The 13,285-nt window shown below is 46.5% G+C and overlaps 1 protein-coding gene across 1 annotated transcript; it reads right to left on the bottom strand.

Annotated features, from left to right (window-relative positions):
* Positions 1-1,607: 1,607 nt before the first annotated feature.
* On the bottom strand, positions 1,608-11,603 carry LOC308107430 (NACHT and WD repeat domain-containing protein 2; the record flags this gene model as incomplete). Its single annotated transcript, XM_080459749.1, has 10 exons — positions 11,423-11,603; positions 11,231-11,319; positions 9,919-10,026; positions 8,898-9,095; positions 8,541-8,658; positions 8,125-8,261; positions 7,352-7,699; positions 7,141-7,242; positions 5,582-6,374; positions 1,608-4,696 (listed from the first exon to the last, which is right to left on the bottom strand). Exons 1-10 carry the CDS (start codon positions 11,496-11,498, stop codon positions 1,608-1,610), a joined length of 5,058 nt encoding a protein of 1,685 aa, XP_080315875.1. The 5' UTR covers positions 11,499-11,603.
* Between the last annotated feature and the right edge of the window lie 1,682 nt (positions 11,604-13,285).

The following is a 13,285-nucleotide window of genomic DNA, read 5'->3' as shown; positions in this document are numbered from 1 at the left end:
AATGTTCGGTTGTTGGATGTAGTAACCCACAAGCTTCGTTAAACCGTCTCCCAGCATCAGAACCTTTTCGAAGTGCCTGGTTGAGTTTTATTTTTCACAGAAATGTACCCACATCTGTGGGTAAGGTCATTTTTGTGTGCGCGAAGCACTTTAAGGACGACTGCTTCAACAACCTCCGCCAGTATAAAGAAGGATTTGCCGAAAGACTTCGTCTGATTGAGCGGTCAGTTCCTTCTATCTATGGAGACGACGAACAGAGCACTTCGGTAAGCCGTATATAACGCTAAAAAGTGTGATGATAAGACGTCCCTGTCATTGTTTTGTTAGCATTAGCAGTTGCACCGTCTTCATATGTTAGCGCTGTGTGCTCGTTTTAGATTATAATGTAACTTCTGTGTTAAATAGTCGTTGTAATACAGGCAGTATTGTAGTAGTGGGCATGGATGGAGAAGTTAGTGTAAATATAGTAACACACCATTGCGTTACATCCATATGAAGACGTTGTTCTGTAGGTGCATCATCGTCATTTTCATCTCGCTCCGCCGGGTCCGACTCTGGCTCCAACATGTATGGCTGGATGGACAAATCTTCCGTTGTTGACATTTTGTAAATAATGTGTGAATATAAAGTTTCTGCGCCGCTAGATAATTGTATCTGTTCTATCAAACTACAAAGATGGCCGAACAGGGTGACGTTGAACCGAGTATCACCTCTGCAACCTGGAGAGGAGGAGGGGTATGAAGAGACCGCCCCAAAACGAGTTGCTCTCAGAAGCGAATCAGAAAAGGGGTTGAAAAGGGGCCTGTGGAGCTCTAATAATGAGGAATTCAGACCCAAGCATTGCAGTTTTGCGTTGTATAGACCACAACTGTATGATTTATATGTAAAAAGGAAGGATTTAAAAGCATGATATGTCTCCTTTAAAATAAATCGCATCATGTAAATGTTTTTTTTTAAAGCACAAGTTTTAATAAATGATGTACAGACAATATGCTCTGTTTTCTGATATTCAAAATATTTTAAAACAATTTACTCAAGAACAAAAGACATGATGTAAATACACCAACACAGCATTGTTTACCAACAAAAACATCAACAATATGTTTAAAAAGAAAATAATATCTGTTATGTACAATTAAACATGATTTACAATGTAAACAACAATATGTGGATCTACTCCAAGTAAGGCACAGGACACCCAGGCAGAGGTTTTGTTTTCACTGAAATGAAACCTTGAGTAGATAGGAGGGGTTATTTATCCCTTCAAATCACGAGTTTATTGACGGTGAGGCTTATTTACTTATCTCTGTACTTACCTTCTTCCCTCACTTTCTGACTCACTCACTGTGTTGTTATTGTGAAACACATCATAATGTTTGACTGAGTGAGATCAACTGAAACTACAATATCAACAGTGAATATATTCATACAGTCAAGTGAACGAAACCTCAATGACAAAAATGTTTTGGAAGGTTTATTTATTACAATGCAGTTTTATATTGCGTATTTGCAACAAATGAAAGTTGTCATCCTGTTACACTTGGAAAAAAAAACGTATTATGTGTTTTATTAAACCCGTTCTCTGTATCAATCCCTCTCCACTCATCCTAACTCCATGTAACAGTGGCGGCAGCTCGAGGAAAGCAGCAGGGTAAGTCTTTATCATAAAGACACTGTTTGCCTTGGCCGTTTGAATCTCCCCGGCTCCTCAACAACTCGTTCTCATTGACGTTGAAAACGGAGTAAACAGCTACAGACCCGTCTTCCAAACCCACAAACACACGCTGTCCGCGGACGACCACAGTGAGTGGGCTCTTTGCCAGACTCACACTGCCGATTGTTTCTCCATCAGACAGTCGGACGACGGTCAGGACGGGCCTTGTGTGCAGGAAACAGATACAGCTACCCTCCAAGCTGGAGGGTAGCGATACGTACACAGCGAAGCGGCCATTTTTGTCCAAACAGGCTTTAATGACGAGCCCGTCACTTCTGAATGTGCACAGTCTGACCTGAGAAAGGTCGAGGAGGTTGATGGAGTCGTTATCAGTGGACAGCAGAGCGTAGCTGCTATCGGAGGGCATCTGGAAGTCTTGCGGTCGACACCGAAATGTTTCCGGCAGCTGGAAGTGCCTGCACGCCGTTTCCTCCGCTACGTTCCAGGTGTACACCGCCCCCGAGGCGGCCATCACCAGCACGTGGTCCGGGTGCTGTGAGATTGTTTGGAAGGCGACGACGCGCTCTGAACCTTCCACGCAGGAGAAACGTTTGCTGATGGAGCCCGACCACAGATTGGCAGCCACCAGGTCTCCGGAGCGGCGGCCGATGAGGAAGGTGCCTTCAGGCGACACCTGAGCGTCGGACAGGTACAGGTGGATGCTGCACACGATGCTCCCGTGCGCCAACCGCCAAACTCGCGAGAGCCCCCGCTCAGAAATGCTCACCCCGAAGTGACTGTTTGGCGTGATGAGGATGTTCGTCGCCCTGCTGCCACCGATACGCACGACATTGTTGCCGCTCTCCAGCTGCCAGACGTAAATCTCTCCCGCGGAAAGTGACACGAGGTGGACGCCGTTCGGCGAGAGCAGCAGTTTTTCCACGGGTCCGTCGTGCAGGAAGTGAGCGTGTGGAAGGTTCGATTCTAAACGCCATCGCCACACTCTCTCGGACCCGTCAGCAGTGTAGAACCACTTCCCTTTCGGTTCGACCGCCACCGCTTTGATGCCGCACTTCATTTTGGGAGTCGTTCCCGCGGCGGCGATCATCTCGGAATCCCACGCCGTCAGGGAGCCGTCACGGGCGACATAGATGAAATCTGTGGTGGTCTTGAGGAGCGCATGTGGCCGCTTGTTCATTTCTAAGGAGAGAACACATTCCCCGGAGGTGATCCTCCACACCAGGACCAGAGTGCAGGTTTCTAACAGAGCCAGCAAAAGATGGCCGTCTTGAGAGAGCATGGTGTGACTGAAGGCTCTGCTCTGTGGGGCCAAGAACTGGTCCCATAGCTCCCAGTTACAAGTGTCATACAGAGTAACCTGGTCAGCTTTACACACCAGAAGAGTGTCAGTCTCGGGAGAAAAATCTGTACCGAGGATTTCGTTGGATTTGCGACCGCATATTTCCTTAACAAGTCTCGGTGGTTGTGTTTTGGCTGCCACGCCCCACAGGGCTACGCTCCCGCTCCTGTCCACACACGCCATCTCCAAGTGATCTTCTTCGCTGAGGATTATTGACGCGACCTCGCTGCGGTTGGAGTTTGAACAGGAGCCAATCAGAGTGCTGCTTTCTAAGTCAAATATGGACACTGTGCCTTCGTCCTGTCCGCAGTACGCGCAGCGGCAATCAGAGGACACGACCACGCAGGTCACAGAGCTCGGACACTGGAGATAAGTCGTGGTCTCAATCTGGCGGTCAAACACACTCACATAACTCTCGTCTTTCCTCCACATGAGCAACTTTTTCGGACAAGCAACAAAACCCTGGATTTTATTCAGCGTCTGGCTGGATTCGGACTCTGGTCTCAGAGGGACTTTAATCTTCTGAAACGTCTCCGGACCTGCTGCATCGCACACGAAAAGTTTGTGGCACTGCGTTGCCAGCAGGAGCAATTCTCCGCTGCTCTTCGCTCCTGCAAACTTCAGCTCGCTCTCCTCCCACGTCAGCGACAGTTTAGCGAGCGCGCCACCGCAGCCTTTCCAAATAAAAGCTGAGCCGTCGCTTAAAACCTGCGCCACGACCCTGCGCCCCGCAACAGCAGTCTCTGTCACACGGAGGTCCTTGGTTTTATTGTTGAGCTTTAGATACTGGATGGGGAGAACAGAGGAAGGACTGGGACAAAGCGATATTCCTAAGCCGCTTCCTCTCCTCCTCCTGTCCAGTCTGACGTCTCTGACGTAGCCCTTCAGGGCGGGAAAGACCTCCAGATAGGGGAGGAGTCCCGACTCCATCACTGCACACAGCTGCAGAGGTGAACTCCGCAGGAAACAAGCAGAGGATTTTAAAATGCTTGCCAGGAGGAGTCGTTCTCTTAGAAACTCGGACCGAGGCGAGTCCTCGCAGGACTCCAACATGGCCGCCAGCTCTGCCAGAAGTCCAGCCTGAACCATTGCCTGGTGGTAGTGTAACGACATGAGCAGCCCGCTCTCCAGATCCTCCCACTTTCCACTTTGTTTCAAATGATGACGAAGTTCTACGACTCTCCTCAAGCTCACCTGGCCAGCGTCACTGAAAGCAGTGAACCCAAAGGTTTGGCCGGACGGTTTGTCTACATGTGAGGCGAAGGCATCTCTTCGGTTGGATTCATCGCCTCCATGAAGGCGGCAGCCGCTGAAATAACCCGCCATCTCCGCGTGAATCTCCCTCCGCACCTCCTCGCCGCCTAGAAACCTTTTAGCCACGACCAGCTTGAAATGCCGGCTCACCCACTGCAGAACCTGAGAACCGGCAGCCGTTCTCATCACCAGGAAGCTTCTCAAATCCAATAGGAGTCGCTCCACGTCGACCTGGGCCACCTCGCTCCCGTTGTGTCGGCACAACAAATCTGCGAACTCGGGCTCGGCGAGCCCGACACGAGAGAGGGTGAGGACGGAGACGGCACGTTCCACCAAAGACGAGCCGTGTTTGTGCCCGAGGAGATCCAGGAGGGCGGAAATGGACGAATGGACGCTGTTGGGCAGAGACGAGTCCGTCACATCTGAGTCTGGGGAGAGAAGGAGACGCAATGTGAGGTGGTGCAGTAGGAGGAGTTTTCTTTTGTTTTTAAAATGTTCAAAATGTTCTTAGTGACAATATTTCGCGATTAACACAAACTGAGTGATATAAGGTGTTCAAGTCAAAAGGTTGGTACACTTCTCTGTGCCACATGCTATAACCTGTCTGAAGGTGCATCAGCACACTGAGTATTCCAAGTGGATTTTACTCTCATCAATGCCGTACAGCACGTGTGCAACTCCGGCCGTCATGGTATGATGGTGTAGTAGTTAGTACTTTGAAATTAAAGTGCAAATATGATCAGTTGTTTGCATTTTCTCTCTCTGCAGTCTGGTTTCTTGCCACAGTCCAAAAAACATGTGTATGAGGTGAATTCAGGCGAAAATAATTATTGTTATTATTAATAAGTATTGTTGTTGGAAAATAAAATTACAAAGTACTTTGGATTTATTGGATTTAATTTACCTGTTAGAAATATTGATGAAGCATTTAAAAAAAAAAAAAAACATAAATGAAAATGACAATATCTCAATTTTGTTGCCAGCAAATATTTACAAAACTCAATGGATACAAAAATACACTTGGAAATTTTAGAATACTCATTCAAATCTTGAGTGCATTCAGTAGCAGTTTAGATTTCATCCATCCACTGTCCGTATGTCTAAAAAAAGTGCAACTATCGAACAAAATTACAGTAAAGTGAGAATTTTTAATTCTCTACTTTCACCCCTGAAGAACAGGACTGGAGCTGGATGTCACGGACACAGCAACTTTGTAAAGTCATAGCGTCATGTTGCTGTTTGTAGTCTTCACCTGGCATTTTATATTTTTGCCTCAAAAGAAGAATAACTATGACCAGAGTTGTTGGTTATACCAGAGCGCCAGAGCGATGTGTGTGCGTGCAGGAGTCGGGCGTAGAGGGGAAGCCCACAGCAGCTCAGCGCCTGGTTCACCAGAACTTGTTGCCCTGAAGTTACCCTCCTCCCCGAACGTCTCAGCAGCGATGTCAACATCTGCACACACTGCTTCCTGTCCACCCGTCCCAGCTGGACACGCTGGCAGGCCGACTCCTCCGCGCCGCGCTGCTGCGGGTAGTGCAGCTCGACGGCGTGCAGGAGGCACCCTCGGTAACGTGACACCGCGAGGATGAGCTTGACGTGAGGAGGGAGGGGGGAGGGGAGGGTCTGGACGACCTGAGAACCAGAGCTGTTCTCCAGTTGGTCCAATCCGTCAAGGAGGAGCACAAGAGGCCGTTTCTCTGAGGGCAGGAGGGTCAGTAGAGATAAGAGCAGTTCTTTAAGGTCGGACAGACAAATATCTGGTTTTAGGAGGCCGGAGTGGAGTTCTTTGGGGTCAAGATATGTTTTGTTCCCCTGGTTCAGATCAGGGCCATAAAACTGTCCGTCAGTGCCGGGTCCATGGCGGGATCGCAGAGCAGACGTGGCGCTGCAGCTGGATTCGAGCTCGCCGGTGTACGTGCTGCAGCTTAGATGTGTCTGGTTAGTGTGGAGGCGGACGCCGGGATCCTGCCCGGAGGAAGACGTGTGATATCTGTCAGCGATTTGACTGCAAAGGCTGGACAGCAGATGTTTTGGAGAAGAATCGCTTGATAGGCTGCAAAGATAACCGATCACCACGGGATCGCTGTTCGTGCACCACGACTGTATCTGCGAAGACAAACAGATACAAAACACCGTTGTGTATTTCAGTCAAACGTGCAGATTTGTGCAAAATCGTGCTACAATGTACATGTGCTTTTTTTTTTTTCCAAAATGAATTTGTCTAATTTCAAACCATCTTACTGGTTGAATGTAAGACGACCCTGAATGATCCTTTAACAAGGCTCAAATCTGGAAAAAAAAAAAGGTGTTTGCAGACCAACTATTGCTTGGACAGAAATTTTATTTTGACCTTTTTTAAGTACAGATGACTGCAACACATTGAGCTGAATATGTGTGAGCAAATAAACATTTGAAGGCATCAGAATACCTATAAGGACACACTCGACATTGTTCATTCCCACTGGACGTCACCATCACTGATCTCTCTCCTTTTTGTTCACACAAATGGAGTTTGTCGTGTAAAAAATAATCATGGTATTTGATCGTCATTTCTTCTCCGATTCAAGGAGTCTGGGTGTTTTTCTTCCTCAGAATAATGATACAACACTGAAAAGACGACCCGTTACACCGTACGTATGTTCTACACCAGACCCCGATTATAACACCACCTCACTTTTCATGGCGGATTTCCCAGAGAAAAAAACCCCTTGTCTTCTATTTGGTTGAATATGGTACCATAAACAAATTGTAAACACAAAAAACAATGTATCTTTATATACAAATAATCATCACTTATATTTCAAAGGCTTTTCTGTTGTGATCTCTTGTGTGAATAAATGAAAGAAAATGGGTTTGACTTAATTCCACCTACTTCCCGAGTGCAGTGTGCGACCAGCACCGTCTTCCCTGTGCAGGGGCCTCCTGTCACCACGAGAGGGCGCTGCTGGCCTCTCTGCTCCACATAGGCTCTGACCTACAAGCAGTCATCAAAGTCCAATCAGACCTTAAGAAGTTGAAAAAAATATCCAAAGCATGACATGTGAGCTGTGTTTGTGACACAGTTACTTCATCCTGTGCCTCACCTGTTCCTCCTCTGGTTGGGAAAGCTCGTACAGTCCAGACAGGAGGTCACACAGCTCCTCCTGCTCGGCCCGCTCCCTCCTCAAAGTGTCCTCTCTCCTTTCTGGGACGTTCAAGCCATCTGTCAGCCTGGCCAGGTCGCAGTAGACCTGCTGGCTCAGGGACTCGGCGTAGCCCCGTCTCCGGGTGGTGGTGTAGCCGTGGCGGGGGTCGCACTCCGTGGTTGTGGTGTAGACCAGAAGCTGGCGGGCGGTGACGGCCTCGGGGAGGAAGGTGTCACACAGCTCAGACAATAATAAATCTCCATCGGTGGGCGCTGTGGTCGGTAGGACAGTATCAGAGGTTAAAGCCTGAAAATGCAGAATATGGGAAAAAAAAAAAAAGAATCAGGTTTGATTCCAGGCTCTGGGCCTTTCTGGGCAGAGTTTCTATAACTTTCCGCTGGTATGCAAAAGTCAGCAAAAGCTATTGTGAGAGAATAATCAACAAATTAAAAGAAGGAGTTGCAACTAAACGGCTGAGATAAAACTCCTGTAAATGTGTTTACTAATTTCCTAATAATAATCATTTCCGCCAAAAAGTCGACATGTAGTAGAAACACATTATTTTATCAGAATTCCCAACACTGCCTGTAATAATTAGCACAAAAAATATTGTTTAGGTCCTTTCAAAAGTAGACGGAGGAATACATTTTGAAGGTCCATTGATCCACGACTATGAAAATACACTCAAACTCACAGAAAAATGTAAAAAAAAAAGAAGAAGATTATTTTACCTCGACGTGTGGCTGCAGCTGTTGCTTCGCTTGCCTTCCTTTGGCATTGACGACCTTGTTGACGTAGACCAAGCAGCGTCCAGCGAGGTTCTCGTCAGGACAGTCGTCCAGAGCGAATCGCAGGTCTGCGTCAAGAGCTGAAGACAAAGGCTTCGATGACACATAAACAACAACAACTACACAGAGCATCATTCAATCAAGTAAACCCAGTGACGGCGGAGAGCCAAAGTATTTACATTTAAAACATAAACAAATATTTAGGTTTATAAGAGACGATCTGTAGGAAAAGGGTGTTGAGGAGGTGAAGGGTGGAGGAGAGGAGATTACGACCCTCCGCCCCTCTGTGACAGTTATCAAGCAAATGTTTTCCTCCTGATCAAGACACAGGAAGTGCAGAAAGCCGGTGTGAATTTCACCTGATCTGCAGAAGTGTTGCACTCGCTCTGGGCTCATCAGGCCGCTCTGCACACTCAGACTCACAGCGGTGTGAAACACCCCCCTCGTCTCCTTTTCTCTGCTGCCCCCATCATCAGCCTGCACAACAACAACAGTTCAAAGAGTCAGGACGTAAATTACAACTTCACTTGACTCATTATATTAACAATTTATTTCCAAATGCTTGTTTGGGAAATGGGATGCATCATCTGCGGGAGGAGATTAATATCCCCATTTAATTATCCGTAACCTTCTCTGAACCTTCTCCTGCTCCCCTCAGCAGGAGAGAACCTCATTATAATTGCTAAATGGAAACGAGGCAGTGAGTTTTTGCCCACCGGGGGACAGCGGGTGTGTCTGGGTGACGGAGTCCTGCAGTAGGAGGCGGGGATGCTGTTCTCGTCCCTCTGGTACTCCGCCTCCAGCTCCTGGGTGCTGAGGCCCGCCCGCTGGCTCTGGTGCAGCAGCAGCTGGTACTCGGACACCTCCACCCGGGTGGGCAGGCCGGCTGGGCCATACTGGTGACCGATCAGGGTCTGCAACGCCGCCGTGTGGCCGCAGAGGAAACAGCGGGAAGAAGGAATGGATTTATGAAGCTCATAAAGCAACATTTTCTTTTTTTTTACAGTTTCACCTTATGTGCCCCTGCCTTTACTTTGCTTGATTAATGCACAACAGGAAGTGACCGACTGGGTTCAGCTGTTGTGCGCAATATGAGAAACAGTACAGGGTACCGAAAGCTCTGTGTTGATAATGATCAGGACTTTCTGGGTATTTTGTAGTTTTAGTTTGTAGAAATTCTACATTAGTTCATTGTGGTGACGGATCAGCAGTGAGATTTGAACCCCAAATCTTCTGTTGAATAACTATCTGATGACTATCTGAGCTATTTCTTTTGCAAAACTGAAAGACACAGGCTCAAACAATGAAGATTGGTTTTGATATTTAGATATGTGAGACTGATACTGAGCAATATGGCTGCTTTGAGCTTATGATGAGATTCAAGTCTCATAGCTGAGGTTACCATTGGAGCCACCTGAGCAAAACCATTGAGACCCCCAACTGCTGCCCATTGCTCCATGGGGATGCACTAAATGCTGACCGAATGTAGCTGTACATTGGCTGTAGACGTGACCAGTTTTCTATTCATTCAAGCACATCTTGTCCCATCAGCTATGGAAGCTTCTGTTGACATTCTTTTAATATCAAAAACACCTGAACTCTAATTGACTGCAGCTATTCAGTCATGGGTCAACAGGTAACAACAGTTAATTGACCCCTGCAGCTGCAAATTATCCACTGAGGCTGGTGCCAAATTACAAACAGCCTCAGCCGCACTGTACTGTGTGTTTAATTTACCAGTAGAAAAGGCCCGGCTGAGCTTTCTCTGCAAGCCCTTATTAGCTCCCGCCTGCTGTTTTCATCTGGCCAGCGCCCGGGATCCCTGGACTCAAACGGATCTATCAGCTGCAAACAAAACAAGCAGAGTTAAAGGTTTAACAACAACAACAACAAAAAAAAACAAGAGTGGAGAGACGAGGAAAGATTGAAACAGAGAGGAGGACGGGCAGGTTCACTAGAGTTTATCTTCCCTCTGTCTAATTACACATGCTGCTCAATAGAGGCCCGGCACAAAGCTCTGATTGAAGTGACCCGAGGTGATCAGATACACACGCACACACACACACACACACACACACACACACACACACACACACACACACACACACACACACACACACACACACACAAAAGCCAGGTCAGAAACACAATGCAAGCAGTTGTATTACAGCTGCTCGTCCTCTTTGTTGTCGGGTTTAATTAAATAAAGTTGAGTGGATTCGACTGCAGCTTTAAAGGAATGGCCTGAAGGAGAACACACACACACACACACACACACACACACACACACACACACACACACACACACACACACACACACACACACACACACACACACACACACACACACACACGCACACACACCCTTTGTGAATCGCTTGTTTCGATCCACCTGCATCACTCTCAGAAAATTAGCCAGCAGATGATTTACCTCCATATTGTATAACTTGTTTTGTGTTTTTTGTTGTACCTTAAAATAAAATAATAATAAAATAAAAATACAGAAGTACAAAAAGCCTTTTTAATAGATTATGAGCTGCGACTTTTTAACATCACTTCTAATCATAATAATCATAAAATGATTTGTGTGCTAATGCATAGTCCTTTAAAATAAGACATCCAGATTTGTTTGTGGGAAATTACAAATACTGAGCCGACAAATACGTATTAGGAAATGCAGATAGTCTTCCTTCAAATGCATTCAAATGGAGGGAGGACAATTTATTTAACTGTAAATTATGAAATCTGTGTGATCGTGGCCAGTTCACAGCAAACCTGGAGCACAGATTTGATTGTTTGAATAAATGTAATTTATATCCTTGTCTGGGAAAATCTTTCAGTGCACACATTGCAGTGAGTTTAATTGGTTCAGTTAAAAGTCCTCATCTAAACTTTGGGAGTCATTTATGATGCACTTCTGATCAGCAGTATTGTGCACATATAGCAGTGACTGTAAGATCCCATAAGCACAAAAAGGAAGAAAAAAAACTGGTAAAGTAGTATTTTCTACACTGCGAGCTGCGTTTATGTAAAGGAGGTTGGCACTCACCCTGACCTCCAGGCCAGTGGAGTGTCTGCATTGCTCTCTAAGCCGGGGAAACGCAGTGTCTCTCAGAGCCCTGCGCTCCACCACGCTGTCTGCACACACACACAGGAACACAAAGAGGATAAACACACACAAAAGTCAACTCAAAAGAGGAAACCCGGGCAGCTGCTCTGGCATCGTGGATCATTTACATACCCTCAGGGTTGGAGCACAGGTAGATTTTCACACAGGACGGACGAGGCCCGTCTATTCGTTTCCCCCCAGAGCCCATGGCTCTTATACTGCTATCAATTAAAGGAAGGGAAGTTCTGGCCAGAGCGTATTCAAGAATCCTAAATGGTTGAGGGATGCAGGTTCTCCTCTGCTCCCTCTGGCTCCACTCAGGAAACTCCTCTGCCCTCTGATGGTTATAGTGTTTTAATCACGCCCACTTCTCCTCACTGTAACATCAACACACACACACACACACACACTTCCTGTGTATGCCATTGTGGGATGAAAACACACATCGTGAGCACGAAAAAGCAAACGCTGACGCACCGTTTTCCATGTTTTTTATTAATTAACATTTGTACACAATAAATACAAACTTTATTTCTGATTTTTTTTTTTGTACAGCCAATAATAATATGCAGAAAGACTTTTGCACCTGTTCTCATTACTGTCGTCACGGCAGCAGTCTGTCAAGAGAGAGAGAGAGAGAGAGAGAGAGAGAGAGAGAGAGAGAGAGAGAGAGAGAGAGAGAAGGCCAGTTGTTCCACCACATCTGTGCTGCTCCACGCAAGAAAAATAAAGAAATATATAAAACATTTAAAAAATAATAATCTAAAAAAAAAAAAGAAGTAAATAATTAGTCAAACACCTCGGTGGACCAAAGGGGCTGTTATAAAAGGAAAATAATCATGTTCAAAAGTGACAGCAGGCAACAAAATGTCCTAAATGTTTTGGATTTGACAGGCTGGCTGATGGAGCTTCTTAACGGTGGGGGTCGCTGTGCGGAGGCGGCTCCAAAGCCATAAACTTCAAAACAAGTTTGAAAACCGTCAAAGAATAAGATCTCAGCGAGATCAAGGAGAGGCGGCCTTGTTGGGAGTGACCGCACGGCTGCACGGCGGCGCCGGTTCCTCGCAGCAGCGGAGGAGCGGAGGCTTGTATGAGACCTTGTGACGTCTGGATGCGACACCGAGTGGTTTTTTATTTTTTTTCAACGTCGCTTTCAAAAAAGGGGAAACCAACAAGAGGACTTTACTTCCGAGCCGCACAACATATGGATCCTACGCGGCAGGTGCTGGGTTATCCTCCTCGAGGGTCTTCACTGTGGCGCAGCAGCAGAAAAACCCTGGGGAAGCAGGTTTTGGAGAGGACAGCCTGCTTATTCTAAATAAGTGGAGGATGGGAATTCATTCAAACAAACAGAAACAATTTTAGAGAAAGTGAGACCTGCCAGAGATTTCAAGTTCAAATTGATCTGATAGAAAGAGTGAGGATTATTATTGCCAAACAGCCGTTCCAAATGCACTTCATGATGTGAAAATAACAGAAAATCTGGTATTTCCCCAGAATTATGTGTATCATGAGAGTGGAGGTTTTCATTCTTTTAAAGCTCTGTGAGCCGGGGCTCATCCTCCCACACTTTGCGCATCTCTGATCTTTAATAAGACGCAGAACTCAAGGAGATATTTGCAGTGCGGAATGCACGAAATCAATCCATTTTACATTTAGGTGATGAAAACAGATGTGCAGCACCAGTGATGTGGCGGAGACGATGTTTAATGTTTGGTTCTGCGTCGTATTCTGGACGCCGCCTCGGTTAGTTTGGAGTTTTTCGACGAGACGCCACAATAGGAATATCAGATATCGGATCTGACTGCTGCGTCGACTCGCCACACCTCAGGAAAACCGTGCGAAAGTGCATCGATGGCGTTCTGAAGGCTCCCCCAACCAGCAATCCAATCTAAAATCCCGACTCCTCTTTTCTGAAAGCATTAGTCTAATAGACTTTCTTCTACTTTTCCTGTCAATGAAAACAAATGCACAAAAGAGAATTCAGTATTTTGC

This window comes from Lipophrys pholis, assembly GCF_963383615.2.
Source record: "Lipophrys pholis genome assembly, chromosome: 3".
NCBI classification, from domain to species: domain Eukaryota; kingdom Metazoa; phylum Chordata; class Actinopteri; order Blenniiformes; family Blenniidae; genus Lipophrys; species Lipophrys pholis.
The sequence above is the reverse complement of the archived record's forward strand: the minus strand, read 5'-3'. Positions and strand labels throughout refer to the sequence as shown.